This window comes from Musca vetustissima, unplaced genomic scaffold, assembly GCF_032173495.1.
Source record: "Musca vetustissima isolate MV318-11 ecotype Yass unplaced genomic scaffold, APGP_CSIRO_Mvet_v1 utg23235, whole genome shotgun sequence".
NCBI classification, from domain to species: Eukaryota; Metazoa; Arthropoda; class Insecta; order Diptera; family Muscidae; genus Musca; species Musca vetustissima.
Genome location: NW_026872666.1, coordinates 46,674 through 66,196, shown reverse-complemented (window position 1 = coordinate 66,196; position 19,523 = coordinate 46,674). Strand labels below are relative to the sequence as shown.

Here is a 19,523-nt window from a genome sequence, read left to right as displayed (position 1 = left end):
CTCCGGTGATCAGCATAATTTCGGGTCTCAATCCCCAGCTCTTACCTATGGAATTCTTTCATGAATAGAGTGCCAGCAATCCCTTCTTAGAGCGTTCCTCAACATTCCTATACCACAATAGTTTGCGGTCTAGGATGGTGCCAAGATATTTTGCTTCCTCAGAAAGGGTTAAAGTCACTCCTCCAAGTGATGGCAGACGAAAATTGGGTTTTAGTGGGGTTTACACCAAGACCTTTGGTATCTAGTTTAGAGTTACACTCCTGTCCGCTTTGTTTTAGTCCATAAATAGCCCTATGGAGACGTAGAACTTTGTTCGGCGAACTATTTTCCTCAAGATTCAGTGGATGCTACATATATACCTTATCCTTATCATGGAGTTCACTGTTCAAATATGAGGCTCTGACATCGATTTGATGTAAAAACATTCCTTCCTTCCTTCACAGTCAGTGCCAATAAAATTCGAATTATTGAGTAGCGAGCGACATGTGAATATATCTAGTTGAAATCAATTCCGTATCGTTGGTTGTTGTTGTAGTAACTGTCTACATGTTTGTTATATTTAAATTACTCTGGTTCTGACTCCTCTGTTTCCAGGTTCAGGAAGGTCTGTAAGGGCTGCGCCCAAAGAGATTCCGGAGACAGATGAGTGGGTTTAGCAGGGCAGTTAAAGAGATGCAGCGTATCGTGAGGTCCAAGTCCACATGCAGGGCATGTGTTTGGTACCACGCTGTCAATTCAGGCCCAGTACGAATTGAGGCGGCTGCACCATCCTGATCTTAGTTGGGCTAAAACCACTCTCGTTTGTCTAGGCAGCTGTAGCTTTTCTGCTGCTATATGTGGTGGGTGGACTCCTAGTACTGCATTCACATGGTATTGGTCCATTGCTTGGGTCACTGCTTCGTTGTGAATGCTGGTAGTTTCTGCTCTGTAAGCCCCTTGATCTAGGGGTTCTCTTTTGTACCGTTGGACCTCTCTCTCTAGATAATGTAGGTCTCTCCTTACGTGCCTGGGTGGGGGAATTCTATCCATAAGATTATAGCGTGGATGATTCCTGCGATAACACCCAAGCTGGTACTGCATCGACAACATCCTGTTGTGATCCTACTACATGTTTGTGTCATATCGTTGGAGACAGCCTTTGGCTACTAGGCGAGCCTTATACCTCTCAATTTCACCATTTACATTCCTTTTTATGGCATAGACTCACATACATGGAATAGCTTTATGGAAGATCCATCAGCGCCCAAGACTTATTCTTGCAAAGAGCACGGTATTCATCTTCCATTGCCTCTAACCATTAGTCTCCATTATTACCAGATATTGCTTCCTCCACCGTATTTTAAATATTTTCGTCAACAGCATGACATAGAACCTCATCAAGTTGCTTTTGTGGACGACCAGGCTTTCCCGTGCGAATAATTTTAGGCCTACCTGCACCAAACTTCTTCGGCATATCCTGTGCAGCACCAATTTCCTCATCTCTGGATTCATATTCATTTTCAGCTGTTTCGAACCTTTCGAAGTCACTCGTATCATTCTCGGAATACACTTCCATTCGATGTAAATTATTGTCTGCGACTCTTTCATTATCATCGGAATCAATTTTGTCTTGCAGAATATAATCAAAAAGTTTATCACTCGTGGAAGATCCTTCTTCATCAGATCACTCACGGCATTTACCAAAACGACTTTATGACTTTATTTTTATCCGCATCATACAGCCGGTACGCCTTAGCTGTCGATGAATATCCAACTATTATACATCACCTACCTTTAGCATCGAATTTGGATTTCTTCCCAGTCGATATCTAAGGCCACAGCACATGCTCCAAATATTCTGAAATGTTGAACGCCAGGCTTTCTACCACACCATTCTTCATACGGCATTTTGTTTTCCAGCTGCTTTGTAGGACACCTATTTCTAATATAAATCTGGTTTCACATTTGCATACACCATTTCCACAAGGGTACGGTTGGGCCTCTCGACTACCCCGTTTTGTTGTGATGTATTAGGAACCGTCAACTGTCGTGTGATGCCTTCCTTTTCAAGATATAAATCAAAACTCGAATTAATATATTCGTTTCCATTCTCCGAACGAAGTGATTATATCTTCCAGCCTGTCTGCTTCTCAACTTGGGCTTTGAACATCTTAAATACTTCCGATTTCGATCGCATAAACTAGACAAATATCCTTCTGGACTTATCGTCGATAAATGTTAAACAAAAAATTAAAAGCTTTACAATAGGGATATGTAGTCGAGCGCAAAAGTCGATTTTTCGTCGATTTCGACTTTTAGACTTTTCAATACAAAAAGTCGATTAGTCGAAATCGATTTACTTATCCCTACTTTACAATAGGCGCGAATTTAAATAAAATTTAAAAGCCTTACAATAGGTGTGGATTTAAAAAAAAAAAATTAAAAGCCTTACAATAGGCTTGGTGTTTTGAATATTTTTTTAAGAATTTTCAAAATTTTTTTATGAAAATTATCTGAAATTAATTTTTTTATATTTTTCTTTACAGCTCCCATTTTAACCTCCCCCACAAAAATTACTAACACACACAATCAAAATGACAGTCGATGCTCTCTACAATCGTCCCGGTCCCAATCGCCTCATTCCCAGTGATGTCTACAAGACCACCGATGTCACCCAGGCTGTTAAGATACGCATTGCCAAGGATGGCTTGGGCGCTGAAGAGCCCATTTCCATTCCCGGCATTTTGAAACGTACCGTCAACAATTATCCCGATCACCCTGCTTTGAGGACCAAAAATGCCAAAAGGGAATATACCACAGTGACCTATAGGTAAATATTTTTTTCGAATACACAAATATTGAAATTTTGATTATTAATTTTTTCCTCTCTCCCCTGTTAGACAATATGAACAAAAAGTCCACCAAGTGGCCAAGGCTTTCATGAAATTGGGCTTGGAACCCCATAATGCTGTCGGTGTGTTGGCCTTCAACTGTGCTGAATGGTTCTACTCGGCCATGGGTGCCATTCATGCTGGCGGTGTCATTGCCGGTATTTATACCACCAACTCCCCCGAAGCCTGTATGCATGTCTTGCAGGATTCACATGCCCAAATTGTTGTGGTCGATGATGCCAAACAAATGGAAAAAATCCATGCCATCAAAGATAAATTGCCCAACTTGAAGGCAGCCATTCAAATCCAGGAACCTTATGCTCCATTCATGAAGAAGGAGGATGGTTATTATAGGGTAAGTAAAGGAGGATATGATTTTTTTTGTTCGAACTTCTAATGGACTTCATGAATTTTGTTTTTCCATTTACCTTTGCAGTGGTCTGAAATTGAAGCCATGAATGTTTCCGATCAGGATGATGCACTCAAGAAACGTTTGGAAAATATTGCCATCAATCAATGCTGCTGTTTGGTCTACACCGTAAGTATTCCTTACCATCGTGATTTATACCTTTGCCAAAGATTCAATTCATTTTCAATTTCTTCTTCTGCATTTGCTTCTAGTCCGGTACTGTGGGTATGCCAAAGGGTGTCATGCTTAGCCATGATAATATCACCTTTGATGTTCGTGCCATCACCAAATCATTGGAACGTGTTGTCGCCGGCTCGGAGGTGTTGGTCTCCTATTTGCCTTTGTCACATGTGGCTGCCCAAACCGTTGATATCTATACGATCTGTTCGATTGCCGGTTGCATTTATTTTGCCGATAAAGATGCCTTGAAAGGTACTTTGGTCAAATCATTGCAAGATGCTCGTCCAACAAGATTTATGGGTGTACCACGTGTCTATGAGAAATTCCAAGAACGTATGGTGGCCGTCTCCTCATCGAGTGGCAGCATGAAGAAGATGTTGGCCAGCTGGGCCAAGGGTGTTACATTGAGACATTATATGGAAAGTCAAGGGTGAGTATTGGAGGGGAGAAAAGAATAATAATATAAACAATTAGGGGAATAGGGCAGAATTTTTAAAAGACCCACCAAAGGCGTGGATTTTTTAAAAATATTTTTGAGGCGGTTACCATAGGCGTGGATTTTTAAAAATAGTTTTTAAGCTCCATATCCAAGGCGTGGATTTTTAAAAATAGTTTTTAAGCTCCATATCCAAGGCGTGGATTTTTAAAAATAGTTTTGAGGCTCCATATCCAAGGCGTGGATTTTTAAAAATAGTTTTGAAGCTCCATATCCAAGGCGTGGATTTTTAAAAATAGTTTTGAAGCTCTATATCCAAGGCTTGGATTTTTAAAAATAGTTTTGAAGCTCCATATCCAAGGCGTGGATTTTTAAAAATAGTTTTTAAGCTCCATATCCAAGGCGTGGATTTTTAAAAATAGTTTTGAAGCTCCATATCCAAGGCGTGGATTTTTAAAAATAGTTTTGAAGCTCCATATCCAAGGCGTGGATTTTTAAAAATAGTTTTGAAGCTCCATATCCAAGGCGTGGATTTTTAAAAATAGTTTTGAAGCTCCATATCCAAGGCGTGGATTTTTAAAAATAGTTTTGAAGCTCCATATCCAAGGCGTGGATTTTTAAGCTCCATATCCATATTTTTAAAAATAGTTTTGAAGCTCCATATCCAAGGCGTGGATTTTTAAAAATATATCCAAGTGGATTTTTAAAAATAGAAGCTCCATATCCAAGGCGTGGATTTTTAAAAATAGTTTTGAAGCTCCATATCCAAGGCGTGGATTTTTAAAAATAGTTTTGAAGCTTATCCAAGGCGTGAAGCTCCATATCCAAGGCGTGGATTTTTAAAAATAGTTATCCAAGGCGTGAAGCTCCATATCCAAGGCGTGGATTTTTAAAAATAGTTTTGAAGCTCCATATCCAAGGCGTGGATTTTTAAAAATAGTTTTGAAGCTCCATATCCAAGGCGTGGATTTTTAAAAATAGTTTTGAAGCTCCATATCCAAGGCGTGGATTTTTAAAAATAGTTTTGAAGCTCCATATCCAAGGCGTGGATTTTTAAAAATAGTTTTGAAGCTCCATATCCAAGGCGTGGATTTTTAAAAATAGTTTTGAAGCTCCATATCCAAGGCGTGGATTTTTAAAAATAGTTTTGAACCTCTACTAGACAAGCATATCCCTTTCCATGAACATACTTCGTGGTTGTACTCCTACGGAATTTTAATAGGAGTTATAGCGGAATTCCTTTACCTTTCCCACACACACACACTCGTGTACTCCCTTCCTCCCTCACGCTACATAGTTTATCAAAATAGTTGTTTCGGAGTGAAAATGCAAATTTTTTCATGTCTCCAACAAAGTGAAGGAAGTTTAAATCCGCATACCAAAACAGAACACCACACAAGTGGCACAAACTTCCATCATTCTCCGCCCCTTTCCCCGCCAGCAAATTGTTAGCTGCACTTAGCTCCGATGCTGGCGGTGGCTCTATAAGAAGTTCGTGACATTTAAACTAACTGCAAATGACACGTGGTAGGTAGGACGGACGGACGTCGACAACGTAGATGATATGACTTGCAGTCCAGCTTCGGAGCCATAGAATTTTGCATGGAGTAACCTGGTAAGGATATTGGAGGAGGTTGTTCTGCATTTTTCTGGCTGTGGTTTTTACTTGAGAATTCAATGAAGATATTTGTATATCAACCTCCTTTACCTGGCTCTGCTCTGCTCCGGTCGCATAACCACCATCATAATTTGCATATGACAGCTGATGTTCATGTTGCGGTTTCGTTTCTGTTTTTCTTGAAGTGGGGGTTTCCTGTTATTCGGGAAATTTGTTGCCTAGCCACAAATGTTAATGGGCCCAATAAAGGGGGTTGGCGGAGGATATTTGAAAATTGCATATGAAATTACGAACCATTTTAAAAGAGGATTTTTGAGGTCGAAGATAAGGTTTAGGGTAAAGTGAACATCTTAAAGAGAGGTTAATGGATATTCTGAGAATTTTTTTAATAATTTAATTTCCTATTTGTTTTCATTTTAGCAAAAGCGGCGGTTTCCGTTACAAGATCGCCAAGTCCTTGGTCATGTCCAAGGTCAAACAAGCCTTGGGTTTGGATCGTGTCATTACATTGGTCAGTGCTGCTGCTCCCATGTCTCCGGAAACCAAAAAATATTTCCTCAGTTTGGATATGAAAATTTTGGATGCCTTCGGTATGTCCGAAACTGCTGGCTGTCATTCGCTGTGCTTGCCCGATACCACACAATTGACCTCCATTGGCAAGACCTTGGGTGGCTGTGAAACTAAGATCATCAACAAGGATGACAATGGTCATGGTGAGGTGAGTGTGATCGACAAAAACCTGTCCAAAATATGTTTAAGGGGTCTAAAAAGGCGCGGATTTTTTAAAAAATAATTTTTGGAGACTACCAATGGATTTTAAATATTTTTTTAGGGATGCATATAAGGCGTGGATTTTTTGAAATAATTTTAATAACCTTTACCACGCTGTGGTACAGGGTATTATGTCTTTGTGCATATGTTTGTAACATGCAAAAGGAAACGAGATAGACCCATGGTTCCTTTTGAGAATATGCATAGAATCACTTTCTGAGTCGATTTATGCATGTCCGTCCGTCTGTCTATGTTAAATTGTAAACAAAGTACAGGTCGCATTTATGATCCGAAAAGGATGAAATTTGACATTGGTCACTTATTTGGCCCAAGGACGAACCCTATTGAAATTGGAAAAATCGGTTCAGATTTAGTTAAAGCTCTCATATATATTTTCGACCTATTTAATGTAACTGGTACACCAAAGTCCCTATATATCTTTCGATTTGCACGAAATTTGGCACAACGTAATGAATTAGGTAAAGAATGATGTGTGTTAAATTTCCTGAAAATCGGTTCAGATTTAGATATAGCTCCCATATATATATATTCGTCCGATTTAAGGTAAACAGTGCACCAAAGACCCTATATATCATTCGATGTTCATGAAATTTCGCATAGAGTACTGAATTAGGCCTAGGATGATGTGTGTTAAGTTTCCTGGAAATCGGTTCAGATTTAGATATTGCTCTCATATATATTTTCGTCCGATTTTAGGTAAATAGTGCACCAAAGTCCATTTATATGTTTCGATTTGCACGAATTTTGGCATAGCGTAATGAATTAGGCCTAGGATGATGTGTGTTAAGTTTCCTGGAAATCGGTTCAGATTTAGATATTGCTCTCATATATAGTTTCGTCCGATTTAAGGTAGATGGTGCACCAAAGGCCCTAAATATCTTTCGATTTGCACGAAATTTGGCATAACGTACTGAATTGAGTCTAGAGCGATGTGTGTGAAGTTTCTTGAAAATCGGTTCAGATTTAGATATAGCTACCATATATATTTTGATCCGATTTTATGTAAATGGTGCACCAAAGTCCCTATATATCTTTCGACTTGCACGAAATTTGGCACAGCATAATGAATTAGGTATAGAATGATGTGTGTTAAGTTTCGTGAAAATCGGTTAAAATTTAGATATAGCTCCCATATATATTTTCGTCCGAATTTATGTAAATGGTACACCAAAGTCCCTATATATCTTTCGATTTGCACGAAATTTGGCATAGCGTATAGAATTAAGTCTAGAACGATGTGTGTAAAATTTCGTGAGAATCGGTTCAGATTTAGATATAGCTCCCATATATATCTTCGTCCGATGTGAGGTAAATAGTGCACTAAAGTCCCTATATATCCTTCGATTTGCACGAAATTTGGCATAGCGTACAGAATTAAGTATAGAACGATGTGTGTAAAAGTTGCGGGAAAATCGGTTCAGATTTAGATATAGCTCCCATATATATTTTCGTTCGATTTATTGTAAAAGGTGCACCAAAGTTCCTATATATGCTTCGATTTGCACGAAACTTGGCATAGCGTACTGAAATGAATCTAGAATAATGTGTGTTAATTTTCCTGAAAATCGGTTCAGATTTAGATATAGCTTCTATATCTGACCAATGGAAAAATTTAGTATCGATTTAAATATTTTAAATATTTTTTTTAGAGCCTTACAATTTTCTTTACTAAAATTTGTTCCTCCTTTTTTTCCTCCTTAGATCTGCATTCGTGGCCGTCACGTCTTCATGGGCTATATCAACAACAAAGAAAAAACCGAAGAAGCTTTGGATGATGAATGCTGGTTGCATTCCGGTGATGTTGGTTATATTGATGACAAGGGCTATGTCTACATTACTGGCCGTTCCAAGGAAATCATTATTACAGCCGGTGGTGAAAATATTCCTCCCGTACACATTGAAAATCTGATCAAGAAGGAATGTGATGGTCTGTCCAATGCCTTCTTGGTGGGTGAACAACGCAAATATTTGACTGTGTTGGTGACCATTAAGGTGGGTTCCCAAAAGAAAATATATATTTTTTTTCAATAAAAAATTAAAATCTGAATTTTTATTACAGACCGAAATGGACAAGGACACCGGTGCCCCATTGGATGAACTCACCCACGAATCCTTGATGTGGATGAAATCATTGGGCGTCAATCACAAAACATTGTCCGACATCTTGAATGCCGGTCCATGCCCCAAGGTCTACAAATCGATTGAGGATGCCATTAAGCGCGCCAACAAACATTCCATTTCTAATGCCCAAAAGGTACAGAAATTCACCATCTTGCCACATGACTTCTCCATTCCAACTGGTGAATTGGGACCCACCCTGAAGGTCAAGCGTAATGTTGTCAACAAACAATATGCCGATGTTATTGAAAAGATGTATGCCTAAGAAGGATAAACAAAAAAACTACTCTTAGTTAAAAAAAAATTCCCTCCCCCCCCAAAAAAAATGTTTGGATACCAAAAAAGGAAATATTTTCCTATTTTCCAAGCTAAGAAGAATTTGATTTTTAAACCAAAAACAAACCCCCAACCAGACTCGTTACCAAAAAAATGGGCTGGTACCTATTATTTATTACATTTTACTTAATTTTTGACTATATATAATTACAAAAAAAATATATATAATAATTTTATTGTTATTAAATTTATATGAAATTTGTTATGGATTTTTATATACCATTTTAAAATTAATTATAAATTAAAAAAAAAATGAAAAACAAAAAATGTGAAATTTTATTGTTAATGAATTTAAAACAAAAACACACAAAAAATAAAAATGTAGAAATGTAAAATAAAACAAATTCCGCCCGTGCACAAAAAAACCCAAACACCACCACCAGTGGTTGATTCCTTAGCCATGAAGACTTGTACCTCTCTTGTGAATAGCCTTAGTTAATACTACTCTTTTTTGTTTTGTTTTGGATGCTTGATTTTTAATTTTAAGTATAGTATTTGAATAAAATAAATATTTAAAAAAAATAATAAAATTTATTAATTTTAAATAAAAATTTAAAAATATATTATTTTATAGTTAAAAACTTCTACAATGGATTTTTATACTCTACACGACTATGTTGTCAGGGTATTATAGCTTTGTGCAGCCCCAAGAGTTTGTAACGCCGTGAAATATTGGTCCTAGAACCACCATTAAGTATACCCATCGTCATATCTCGACTAGCTGTGGCGATCTAGACATGTGTTTCCATCCGTCCGTCTGTCCATTATAATTTGTAAACACGATACAGGTCACAGTTATGGACCAATCTTCACGAAATTTTCCATGTAGGATGGGTTCTGGCCAATGAAGACCCCTATTGTTTTTGGTAATGATCGGTTAATATTAAGGGGATGAAATCGACCAAAAACTCTAGACTTATGGCACAAACATCGCGAATTTTTACATGGAGAAGGGGATCGGGCCAAAGAATAAGCATGCCTGTTTTGATAAAGATCGGTCAATATTTAGCGGGTCAAATGGACCCATACTTTGGTGTGAAAAATGACAACATTTGTATTCTATGGACATAGACCCTAGAAATTGATAGTATGTCCAAAAGGAGTGGTTGGCCTTTAAATTGATACCAATTACATTGTCGTATGTTCTCGGTTGTGGGAGTTACACTAAATATCTACAGGTGCTTACGTTATTCAGACATACTGTACGGCGGAAATATAGCACTGATCGATTTGAAATTTTCCATGAGGTTTCGGTTATGGTCAAGGACAATGTCTATAATTTTCGCTGATGATCAGATAATAATGTTGGGATGAAGTGGACCGAAAACTTATTTTTGTGTGTGTGTGTTTTTTTTTTCGAGTCGATCTATAGGCCACAGTTATAAGCCAAACATCACCATACAACACACGGTGAAGGCAATCTGGATAAGTAATTAGAAGGGCTGTACTGAATATTTGTAATATTCGGAAAATATGTCATTGTAAGGAAAAGGTGCTGTTGACCTCTAATCGGGAATGACTCTAACTTTCGTGGTAGTTGTGGTCGGCCCCGTCCGATTATACTACTCCGTTTACAGGTTTACAAATAGCTTTCGTATTTCTTCTGAATATTTAACGATCTTTGTGAAAAGGCGGGGTTTATTTGGCCCTCAAAATCACCGAACACCATTGATATGCCAGATGTGGAATGTTTCAACCCAGTACCGGTTTTCATGTCGGCAATATAAAGGAAGCCTTTTTGATTCGTCGATATAATATGGTTCTCAATATATAAATTGTGAAGGGCAGCATAAAAATGACACAGGGTATCAGCAGGACAGCGACCACGGATAAGTTGGCTTTAACAAACTTCCGACAAAAAATAGGCCAAATTAGCAGGAACTTTATTGATGTAGTATATTGAAAAAGTCTCCTAATCAGTAATTTATTGGATTCTCTGAAGACATATCTCAAAAAACAAAAAAAAAACCCCTTAGCTACAGGAAGACTTTTTTCTGGGACCGACCACAGCAAAGCTTGGATTTTTATAACTTTCACCACACTCTGGTACAGGGTATTATGCCTTGTGCATATGTTTATAACAGGCAAAAGGAACAGAGATAGACACATGGTTCCTTTTGAGAATATGCATACAATCACTTTCTACGTCGATTTATCCATGTCCGTCCGTCCGTCCGTCTGTCCATGTTAAATTGTAAACAAAGTACAGGTGGCATTTTTGATTCGAATTGTACGAAATTTAGCATAGCTCATTTATTTGGCCCAAGGACGAACCATATTGAAATTGGAGAAAATCGGTTCAGATTTAGATATAGCTCCCATATATAATTTCGTCCGATTTAATGTAAATGGTGCACTAAAGCCCCTATATATCATTCAATTTGCACGAAATTGAATTAAGCCTAGAATGATGTGTGTTAAGTTTCGTGAAAATCGGTTCCGATTTGGATATAGCTCCCCTATATATTATCTTCCGATTTAAGGTAAAGGGCATAACAAAGTCCCTATATATCTTTCGATTTTCCCGAAATTTGGCACAGCGTACTAAATTAAGAGCAGAATGATGTGTGTTAAGTTTCGTGAAAATCGGTTCAGATTTAGATATAGCTTCATATATATTTTCGTCCGATTTAATGCAAATGGTGCACCAAAGTCCCTGTATATCTTTCGATTTGCACGAAAATTGGCGCAGCGTAATGAATAGGGTCTAGAATGACGTGTGTTATGTTTCCTGAAAATCGGTTCAGATTTATATATAGCTCCCATATACATCTTCGTCCGATTTAAGGTAAATGGTGTACCAAGGTCGCTATTTATCTTTCGATTTGCACCTAATTTGGCATAGCGTAATGAATTAGGTTTAGAATGATGTGTGATAAGTTTCCTGAAAATCGGTTCAGATTTAGATATAGCTCCTATATATATTTTCGTCCGATTTAACGTAAATGGTGTACCAAAGTCCCTATATATCTTTCGATTTGCACGAAATTTGACATATCGTGCTGAATTGAGCCTAGAATGATATCTGGCAAGATTCGTGAAAGTCGGTCCAAATTTAGATATAGCTCCCATATATAGATTCGTCCGATTTAATGTATATGACACACTAAAGTCCCTATATATCTTTCGATTATCACGGAGTTTGGCATGCCATTCTGAATTGATCCTGGATTGATGTCTGCCAAGGTTCGTGAAAATCGGTCTAGATTAAGATATAGCTCCCATATATTCGTCCGATTTAAAGTAAAAAATTCACCAAAGTCCCTATATATCCTTCGATTTGCATGAAATTTGGCATAAGAATGATACATATGTGCCAAGTTGCGTGAAAATCGGTTGAGATCTAGATATAGCGGCCCTGCATGAAATGAATTTTTTTCACAGTAAATTTATGTTTGCAACAGCGATTTTTTTCATTTTGTACTGCCGGGCCCCCCCCCGAAATGAAATCCTGTGTACGTTGCTGGCTCCTATATATACTTTCGTCCGATTTAATAAATATCACATATTTTAGTTCATCCAATTTCATGTTAATAGTCCTGTTTAATATACCCATAGTGGTGAAGGGTATCATATAGTCGGCCCGTCCGACTATACCACATTCCTTACTGGTTTAAAAATATTTTTGGAGACTACCAATAAGCGTGGATTTTTTAAAAACCTTTTTTGAAGGCGTGGCTTGGATTTTTCAGGATATTTGAGAAATATTTTTCATAGTGCTTTCATATGCGTAAATTTTTGAAAATTGCTTTGTTTTTGTTTTGTGAAAAGAATTTTATTTTCTCTAAAGTTAGTTTCGAATTGTCGAAAAATCACAATTGTTGTAGTCTACAATATTTGACACATCTGGGGTTGCTGTTTATACCCACTCACTTCGTCCTCCGATCATTTTATATGTGAAAAGTTTAATATTATATATTTTTTTTAATATTTTATTTATTATTTTTAATAAATTATTTTATATTTTAAATAAATTATTTTTAATAGAATTTTAATAAAAATTTTATAATATATTCAACAGGCTTCAAGGAAGCCACAGCAAGTTGAGTAAAAGCATATTTTGGCAAATATTTTGTGATTTGATTTTTTGCTGGTCGGTAGGTGAAGGAAATCTATCATCCTATTCCAAATGTTATGTCAGTACAAAAATGTGTGTGAGGTTTTGAATATATTGTAGTACCATGTTGGGTATTTTATGTATTTGATATATATAAATACTAGATGTTTGTGTAAATATATTCATGCATGTTTGCCAGAGAATATATTTTTTGCCATAATACATAAAAATAAGTCATATCCAGGAGTTTGAGTTAACACACACATCATACATAAATATATAAAACTCATTCTTCAAATTTCTTTGTTGTAGGCTTAGCAGAGTGTTGTCGAATGTTAGTAAAGGTGGGTAATTTTGCCGAATTTATGAAAATATTAAAGATTACCCCTAAAGACTATTCTTTAAAAAATCCACACCTCTATGGCAGCCCTAAAAATATTCTTTAAAATATCCACGCCTCTATGGGATTCCTAAAAAATATTCTTTAAAAAATCCTCGTCTCTATAGTATTCCTAAACCATTAAAAAAGTAGTAAAGTCTGACGGGGCCGACTATATGATACCCTTCACCACTTTGGGTATATTCAACAGATGAATGCTAACAGACGTCGAATTCTGCAACCCATACTAAATATTTCATTTGTTTACATATAGGGTTGCTTCTTACAATGGGACAAAATTACATAAAATCGGGAGAAAATATGTATAGAAGCTATATCCAAATCAGAACCGATTTCAAAACTTTCCACATTTCAAAACTTTAGTACGTTGTGCAAAATTTGTGTCAATTTTGTGTGAAATCGGACGAAAATATATATGTAGAAGTTATATCAAAATCTGAACCGATTTCAAAGAGAATGGCAGAGGTTAACTTATATTAACTATAGTTTATTGTACAAAATTGTGTGGCAATCGGATAAATTTTGGGTCTTTAGTGCATAATTTACATAAAATCGGAAGAAAAAATATATAGGAGCTATATATAAATCTGAACCGATTTTCAGGAAACTTTACACACATCACTCCAGATTCATTTCAGTATAACATGCCAAATTTTGTGCAAATCGAAATATGTATAGGGACTTTGGTACACCATTTACATTTAATCGGACGAAAATGTATATAGGAGCTATATGTAAACCTGAACCGATTTTTAGGAAACTTAACGTGTACTATTGTAGATTTAAATAAGTACGCTATGCCAAATTTCGTGCAACTCGAAAGACATGTAGGGACTTTGGTACACCATTTACCTTAAATCGGACTTATATATATGGGAGCTGTATCTAAATCTGAACCGATTTTCAGGAAACTTAACACACATCATTCTAGACCTAATCCATTTCACTATGCCAAATTTCGGGCAAATCGAAAGATATATAGGGACTTTGGTACACCATTTACCTTAAATCGGACGAAGATATATAAGAGAGCTATATCTAAATCAACCGATTTTCAGGAAACTTAACACACATCATTGAAGGCTTATTTCAGTACGCTGTGTCAAATTTCGTGCAAATCGAAAGATAAATATAGGGACTTTGGTACACCATTTTCCTTAAATCGGACGAAAATATATATGAGAGCTATATGTAAATCTGAACCGATTTTCAGGAAACTTAACACACATCATTCTAGACCTAATTCATTACGCTATGGCAAATTTCGGGCCAATCAAAAGATATATAGGGACTTTGGTAGGCCATTTACCTGAAATCGGACGAAAATATATATGGGAGCTATATCTAAATCTGAACCGATTTTTAGGAAACTTAACACACATCATTCTAGACCTAATCCATTTCGCTATGCCAAAATTTGGGCAAATCAAAAGATATATAGGGACTTTGGTAGACCATTTACCTTAAATCAGACGAAGATATATATGAGAGCTATATGTAAATCTGAACCGATTTTCAGGAAACTTAACACACATCATTCTAGACCTAATTCATTACGCTATGGCAAATTTCGGGCCAATTAAAAGATATATAGGGACTTTGGTAAGCCATTTACCTGAAATCGGACGAAAATATATATGGGAGCTATATCTAAATCTAAACCGATTTTCAAAAAAGTTTTACACATATTATTCTAGACTCAATCCAGTAGACAATGCCAAATTTCGTGCAAAGCGAAGGATATATATATATTGATTTTGGTACACCAGTTTCTGGAAATGGGACGAAAATATATATGGGAGTTATATCTAAATCTTTACCGATTTTTCCCAATTTCAAAAGGGGTTCGCCCTTGGGCCAAATAGATGAGCTATGCCAAATTTCATCCAATTCGGATCATAAATGCGACCTGGACATTGTTTACAATTTAACACGGACGGACGGACCGACATGCATAAATCGACTTAGAAAGTGATTCTATGCATATTCTGAAAGGGAACCACAGTGGTGGTGAAGGGTATAAAAAAATATTTTTTAAAAATCTACGCCTCTTTGTAAGCCCCTTAAACATATTCTTTAAAAATCTACGCCGCTTTGGAAGCCCCTGAAAAATATTCATTAAAAAATCTTCGCCTCTTTGGAAACCCCTGAAAAATATTCTTTAAAAAATCTACGCCTCTTTGGGAGCTATATCTAAATCTGAACCGATTTTCAGGAAACTTAACACACATCATTCTAGACCTAATCCATTTCGCTATGCAAAATTTCGGGCAAATCCAAAGATATATATGGACTTTGGTACACCATTTACCTTAAATCGGACGAAGATATACATGGGAGTTATATCTAACTCTGAACCGATTTTGGGGAAACTTAACACACGTCATTTTAGACTTAATCCATTTCGCTATGCCAAATTTCGTGCAAATCGAAAGATATATAGGGACTTTGGTACACCATTTACGTTAAATCGGACTTATATATATATATATATATATATATATGAGGCTATATCTAAATCTGAACCGATTGTCAGGAAACGTAACACACATCATTGAAGGCTTATTTTTGTACGCTGTGCCAAATTTCGTGCAAATCGAAAGATATATAAGGACTTTGGTACACCGAAGATATATATGGGAGCCAGCAACGTACTCAGGATTTCATTTCGGGGGGGGCCCGGTAGTACAAAATGGAAAAATTCGCTGCTGAAAACATGAATTTACTGTGAAAAAAATTCATTTCGGGGGGGGCCCGGGCCCCCCGGGCCGCCCCCCTGCGTACGTCCCTGATGGGAGCTATATCTAAATCTGAACCGATTTTCAGGAAACTTAATACACATCATTCTAGACCTAATCCATTTCGCTATGCAAAATTTCGGGCAAATCGAAAGATATATATGGACTTTGGTACACCATTTACCTTAAATCGGACGAAGATATACATGGGAGTTATGTTTAAATCTGAACCGATTTTGGGGAAACTTAACACGCATCATTCTAGACCTAATTCAGTACGCTATGCCAAATTTCGTGCGAGTCGAATGATATATAGGGACTTTGGTACACCATTTACCTTAAATCGGACGAAAATATATATGGGTCTATATCTAAATCTCAACCGATTTTCAGGAAACTTAATACACATCATTCTAGATCTAATTCATTAGGCTATGCCAAATTTTGTGGAAATCGAACGATATATAGGGACTTTGGTACACCATTTACCTTAAATCGGACGAAAATATATATGGGAGATATATCTAAATCTGAACCGATTTTTCCCAATTTCAAAAGGGTTTGCCATTGGGCCAAATAGATGAGCTATGCCAAATTTCATCCAATTCGGATCATAAATGCGACCTGTACTTTGTTTACAATTTAACATGGACAGACGGACGGACAGGCATGCATAAATTTTGCGATATTTGCGCCCTCCTCTAATTATTTGTCCAGATTCCCTTCACCGTGGGTTGTGTTGTGATGTTCGGCTTTCAATTGCGGCCTATAAATCGACTCGAAAAATATACAAACATAAATTTTCAGTCCACTTCATCCCAAAATTTTAATCTGATCATCATCGAAAATTATAGGCATTGTCCTGGATCATAACTGGAACCTCATGGAACATTTAAAAGTCATCTGCGCTATATTTCCGCCTTCCAGTGTGGTAACGGTTTACTAAATAATATCTCAGCACGTAAGCACCTGTAAATATTTAAGTGTAACTCCCACATCTGAGTACATACGACCGTATAAATGGTATCAATTTAAAGGTCAACCACTCCTCTTGGATATGCTATCAACTTCTTGGGTCTTTGTTCTTCAGGGGTAAATATATACGCTATAGAATATAAATTTTGTCATTTTTCACACAAAAGTCAGGGTCCATTTGACCCGCTAAATATTGACCGAACTTTATCAAAACATTCATGCTTATTCTCTGGCCCAATCCCCTTCTCCATGCAAAAATTCGCGGTGTTTGGACCATAATTGCGGCCAGAAAAACCGACAAAAATAAAGTTTTTGTTTCATTTCATCCCCTAAATATTAATCGATCTTTCCCAAAAACAATAGGGGTCTTCATTGGCCAGAACCCATCCTACATGCAAAATTTCGTGAAGATTGGTCCATAACTGTGACCTGTATCGTGTTAACAATTTATAATGGACAAACGGACGGACACACATGTCTGGATCGACTCAGCAGGTCGAGATATGACGATCGGTATACTTAAAGGTGGGTCTAGGACCAATATAGGATAGGACCAAAGCTATAATACCCTGACAACATAGTTGTGTTGGGTATAACAACATAGTAGTTGTGTATACAAATCCTCGTCTCTATGGTAGCCCATAAAAATATTCTTTTAAAAATCCACGCCTCTTTGGTAGCCCAAAAAAATTCTTTAAAAAATCCACACCTCTATGGTAGCCTGTGATAAATATTCTTTAAAAAATCCACACCATAGATAGCCTCTGAAACACGCATCTATGGTTTCCGGAAAACAATATGTCTAAAAAACTAATGTTTTTCATATCAAATTGGACCATTGTAATATTTTATTTTACATGAAGTTAAAACAAACATAATATAGATATGTTTGAATGTCTTGTATGTATAGATTTCTATGGAGATTGCGGGCTAGGCAACAGGTTGTTTGTTTGTCAGTACGACCACTAGAAACAATGACACGCAGTTTAGGGAGAGATTAGAAGAGGCAACATTTCCTGATACTGGCTGGGCGTTTATTCGTAGGGAGAGGGGTGGGGTGACTGTTGACTTTTTTGTCTAACATTTTACATGATGATATTTGTTGTTGTTTTTGTTATTTATTTTTCCAGTTTCTCATATATAATTTGTATTATTCTGTTTCTGCTTTGTAGAAAATGTGTAGATATGTATATCTCTCTCTGTTTGTCAGTTAGTATAGCCATGTATGGTATACGAAAAAACAAAGCAGACATAATTGACTTCCACACACACGCTCTACACATTATGATTGCCTGGTAAAGTCTCTCGTATAGAGTGTATATAATTTATATAGTGTATGTAGATATGTGTGAGTGCGTGTGGTTGGTTGATTGGTACGTTGTTTATTTGTCATTTATTTTTTTTAATATGCAATCGCATAATAAATGTATTTAACTTAGTCACAGTAACAGTTATGGCAGACTGATTAACTAATCGTATGACAAACCCCATTAGCAAACGCATTCGTTTGTTTCGGAATGTAATTATGTCGGTATGTTATGTTATTGTTATGTACACCCAGTATTAATATATATATTTGTATATGTATTATATTAGTGGTTGTTGGAGGAAAATTATATATGGTAATCAGAAAAACGAAAATAGCAGCAACAACTTTTTTTGGACCGTCTAGTCCGAACGACAACTACATACATTTTATAATAGGACGTCAGAAGTTGATAGGTAGTGGTTCTGGTTGGAAGTGAAGAAAAAAAACAAGAATGCTTTTGTGATGATGAATTTAAATGGTGGTTTGAAATGATATGAGTTGATGATGATGAGATTATAATTGTTCGGAATGACTACATACATAAATTAACATGCATTTATATGTGTTTATATATCATCATAAAATGAATTAATATGTTTATGATATTAAAAATATATGCAAGAAAAAAATTAAATTTAAATCAGTTGTACAGGGTATTTGTCTTGTGCATATGTTTGTAACAGGCAATAGGAAACGTGATTTTTGACACATGGTTTTTTTAAATATGCAATGTAAAAATTTTCTAAGTCGATTTATGCATGTCCGTCCGTCTGTCCATGTTAAATTGCAAACAAAGTACAGGTCGCATTTATGATCCGAATTGGATGAAATTTGGCATAGGTCACTTATTCGGCCCAAGGACGAACCCTATTGAAATTGTGAAAAATCGGTATATTGATATAGTTATATATATTTAACCGATTTAATGTAACTCATCGATATATCTCATTTGCACGAAATTTGGTACAGCCTAATCATTTAGTATATATATTCTTGATCAGTTTCGTAAAATTCTATGGCGATATAGATATAGCTCCGCATATGTGTTGTAATTTCATGTAAATGGTGCTAAACGAATATATCTTTTGATTTGCACGAAATTTGGTATAACGTGCTGAATTAAACCTAGAGTGATGTATGCCATGTTTGGAGAAAATCGGTTCAGATTTAGATATAGCTCCCATATATAGTTTCGTCCGATTTCATGTAAATGGTGCCCCAAAGTCCCTATATATCTTTTGATTTGCACGAAATTTGGTATAACGTGCTGAATTAAGCCTAGAGT

General features: G+C 36.4%; 1 protein-coding gene across 1 annotated transcript; it reads left to right on the top strand.

The window, feature by feature from the left end:
• The first annotated feature begins 2,573 nt into the window (after nt 1-2,573).
• LOC133337567 (very long-chain-fatty-acid--CoA ligase bubblegum) lies at nt 2,574-8,699 on the top strand. Its single transcript, XM_061545786.1, has 7 exons — nt 2,574-2,809; nt 2,880-3,225; nt 3,307-3,408; nt 3,492-3,889; nt 5,934-6,231; nt 8,007-8,297; nt 8,365-8,699. The coding sequence occupies exons 1-7, from the start codon at nt 2,574-2,576 to the stop codon at nt 8,686-8,688; spliced, it is 1,995 nt and encodes a 664-aa protein (XP_061401770.1). The 3' UTR covers nt 8,689-8,699.
• Nucleotides 8,700-19,523: the final 10,824 nt, after the last annotated feature.